The sequence below is a fragment of the Mustela erminea genome, chromosome 6, assembly GCF_009829155.1.
Source record: "Mustela erminea isolate mMusErm1 chromosome 6, mMusErm1.Pri, whole genome shotgun sequence".
Taxonomy (NCBI): Eukaryota; Metazoa; Chordata; class Mammalia; order Carnivora; family Mustelidae; genus Mustela; species Mustela erminea.
The window spans coordinates 54,739,588-54,743,570 of record NC_045619.1 but is presented as its reverse complement, the minus strand read 5'-3'; the positions used below and the strand labels follow the sequence as shown (position 1 = coordinate 54,743,570).

The window sequence follows — 3,983 nt, the reverse complement described above, 5'->3', positions numbered from 1 at the left end:
TCTGGTCAAAGCTATCATTCTCCTCTTGAAAATACCACTACCAAATTTCTTTATTTTCCTTCAGACTTGCTGAATCCAATAAACTCCTTCCTTCCTTCCCTCCCTCCCTCCCTCCCTCCCTTTTTTCTTTCTTCCTATAATTTTAAATATTTGTCCTAAATTAAAATTTTTGTCATACAAAATAATTTACCGGTTGTTCATTATATATCATTGTTCTTTATATACACACTTAAAAAATTAATAGAATTTAATTCAGGAGTGTGACAGTAATGTTGAAAAGGGCCAAGTATTTTTTTTTTATTGATTTCATTTATTATTTTGGATATGGTCTGACAGCACCCAAACACTTACTGCCAACAAGGCACAAAATTTGTAACTTTGAGGTCATTTCTTATATATTGATGGTTTCTGTCAAAATCTTTGTTTCCAGAATACATAGAAGAGATACTTTTGTTTACTTTTTCCTTATTTAATCTGAAATGATTTTTTACCCATTTTCTGTCTATTAAGGCTAAGTGGACAGCATTGTGTCTCTGGCCAAAACAAACAGAACAAGTACAAAGATAAAGAGCACAACCGGGGACTGTGTTTAGTTGTGGACATGTCACTCAGAGATACCTGAAGAACATTTAGATTGTAATTACAGTAAATTATCAGCGAGAAGACTTTAATTTCAGAAAAGTAGTTTGAGTTTGGCTGTCTTTTCGTATATTGTTTGATCCGTCCAAAATATAACTTAGTAGTTCCCTCATGAAATTCTAATTATCTATACAATCCAAGGCAAATGTTCCATGTTTCTCTTTCCCCAACAGTAATGTTTGTACTTACCTTTTTTGTGTTCACATTATGTTTTATTCTTCTTATTGTTTCTTTCTGTGTTTTCACTATTTTATGGCTTTCCTAATGCTTTTTTTTTTGTAGCAAACTACATTGCAATTTGGAAATGGGTCTGACCTAGAGCAGGCACTCAAGACATATTTACTGAATTATAACTAAATCTTAGTCTAGATTATTTAGATTTAGACTACTATTAGCTTATTTCAGAGCTCTCTATGAAAAACAACGAAAATATTTGGATCCAAATGGTGTAGTATTTCAGGTGAGGTGATTTTTTCACAAATCAATGAAATAGAATCTGACCCATATTTACATGCTAACAAATTTGACTTTAACCTTGTAATCAGTACCTCAAGTGGAAAATTTGAATCCTTGTCAACCATAAATAGGAACACAAACTGTTTGGTTTGGAAATTAGTAGCTCTTTCAGATAAATAAAAACATCTTCGTGAAACTGTGTGAGATGATACACTTTAGCAGATCTTACTGGATTAAGTTGGCATTACAATTAAAGCAGAAAAATTTCCTTAAATATATATGTATATGAGACGGATCCAACAGCAGGACGTCCTGCTTAAGATTGGAATTGCAGTAAGGACAGTGAAGATAACTACCAGAAATGGATGCTATTCTGAAAGAGCTTGATTATAAATTTATTAATGTGACACTATACTAGAAGTTTGGATTTCCTTTTCCTGTGGAAATGTTAGCTGGATTGGATATAATCTTTCTCACACTGTTGACAGCAGAATTCATAATTGGAATGTTGGGGAATGTGTTTATTGGACTGGTAAACTGCTCTGAATGGGTCAAGAACCGAGAGATCTCTTTAGCTGACTTCATCCTCACTTGCTTGGCAATCTCCAGAATCTCGCAGCTGTTGGTGTCATCGTTTGAATCATTTATAATGGGACTAAGTCCACCTTTCTATTCCACTCATAAATTAGCAAAACCTGTTACTTTGCTTTGGAGAATAACTAATCATTTGTCCACCTGGTTTACTACCTGCCTAAGCATTTTCTACCTCTTTAAGATAGCTCAGTTCTCCCATTCCCTTTTCCTCTGGCTGAGGTGGAGAATGAACAGAGTGGTTCTTGCAATTCTTGTATTTTCTTTGTTCATTTTACTGTTTGACCTTCTATTGCTAGAAACATTTAATGATTTCTTCTGGAATATCCATGCAATGGATGAAAGTAATCTGACCTTACATATAAATGAAAGTAAAACTTCTTATATTAAAACCCTAGTTCTTCTTAGTATTTCCTATATCATTCCTATTGTTCTGTCCCTGACCTCGTTGCTTCTTTTATTTCTGTCGTTGGCAAAACACATCAGGAATTTGAAGCTCAACTCGATGGGCTCCAGGGACTTCAGCATGCAGGCCCATAAAAAGGCCATTAAGATGGTGGTGTCTTTCCTCTTCCTTTTCACAGTTCATTTTTTGTCTATACAGTTGTCAAATTGGATCCTTTTTCTATTTTGGAACAACAAGAGCGCAAAGTTTATCATGTTGGCTGTATACATCTTTCCCTCAGGCCACTCATTAATTTTGATTCTGGGAAACAGCAGGCTAAGACAGACAGCCTTGAATGTTCTGTGGCATCTTAAAAGCTCCCTGAAAAGAGAAAAAACAATTTCATCTTTACAGATAAACCTTCCAGAGCCTTTCCAATGATGAAGACTGAGGCATCTGAGAATCAATTTTGCTTCAACTGGCTTTTTGGGGGGGAGGGTTCCTTTAAATATTGTTGAACATCATTGAAATTTTTCCTAAACAGGTTGCTTTTGGTGATAACTGACACATGGTCAGCCATTATAATTTAAAAGTATTCACTTTTATTTAAAACATTGGTTACCAATATTTTAAAATCTCAAATATCCTTTCAAAGAGAACTTAGATTATTTAATTTTATATGCAACAGATAAATGTAATTGTAACTTGTATGGGGGCAAGAGGCATGTCGTGTTTTAGAAAGTGAGATAAATTACAAAATTCACTAGGTAGATGAACTATAACTTTTTGATAAGAAAGTTAATTGAACAACTAAAGTCATAGATGGGAAAAAGATGACCTCATAGGTTGAAGGTCTAATTTTTTTTTTTTTTATGAAAAAGCTTTTCATTGTTGTCATTATCTTATAGCTAATATGGGAACGAGATGTTAGGAAATAATAGTCACAGTGCAAAATAAAATAAACTGGAAACTCATGCTTGTAATGCTAATCTTAATTTGAAATCCCAAATTATAAGAATTTTTGATGTGATAAGTAATTTTGTAATTACAAAGTTATTTTGTAATTTTGATGTAATAAGTACCAAGAGTGGCACTTATTAATTTTGCTAAATTCCAGGATATACAATATTATTTTCAGAGTGTAGATATTGATATTTCTATCATGCTGTGTAATAGAATTAAAAATACAAAAATTATTCCATAATTTAACATCACACTCATTGCAACTATGAAAAGACCATAATTACTTTTGAGAATGATGGTGCTCGTGTTTGTGCACATATATTTTGTTGCAATCTGATTACTAGAGTTCTTTGAGAAACAAATAGAAACAGGTCAATAAGGAAGGCATAGAAAGCAAAATTTATAAAAACACCGTATGTTTGGTGTAAATGTTGGAGCATATGTATATGGTGCTGTTATGACTATAATTAAATTTAGATAAGGTAATGACAAATTATAAATAAGGTTAAAGGTGGGAAAGTTTACTATAAAATTTTGAATATGATGGTATAGATTATATCATACAGAGGCTGTGCAGGTATGTATAATGGAATTGTTTAAAAATGAAGACTTCTTATGGACATTGGGGAGGGTATGTGCTATGGTGAGTGCTGTGAAGTATGTAAACCTGGCGATTCACAGACCTGTACCCCTGGGGTTAATAATACATTATATGTTTATAAAAAATATTAAATAAATGAAGACTTCCTTTCTTAGGGTTTACCTTTGATGTATTCTTTAGATTGTGTTAAAGAAACAGGAAGGTGTAATTAAATGATGATAAATGTGCAGGCTGTAAATCAATCTTGAGGGAGCCATAGGTATGGGCACTGCTCTAGCACAGTGTCCTGAAGCTGAGAATGATGTAAGAATTATTAACATTTTTTCCCTGTCCTGTCTCACCGTATGT

General features: G+C 33.1%; 1 protein-coding gene across 1 annotated transcript; it reads left to right on the top strand.

Annotated features, from left to right (window-relative positions):
* The first annotated feature begins 1,540 nt into the window (after nucleotides 1–1,540).
* On the top strand, nucleotides 1,541–2,512 carry LOC116593281 (taste receptor type 2 member 42-like). Its single transcript, XM_032347320.1, has one exon. The coding sequence runs from the start codon at nucleotides 1,541–1,543 to the stop codon at nucleotides 2,510–2,512; it is 972 nt and encodes a 323-aa protein (XP_032203211.1).
* Nucleotides 2,513–3,983: the final 1,471 nt, after the last annotated feature.

Excerpts from the sequence above, each read along its gene's own strand:
- LOC116593281 (XM_032347320.1), top strand. The coding sequence starts at position 1,541 with ATGTTAGCTGGATTGGATATAATCTTTCTCACACTGTTGACAGCAGAA.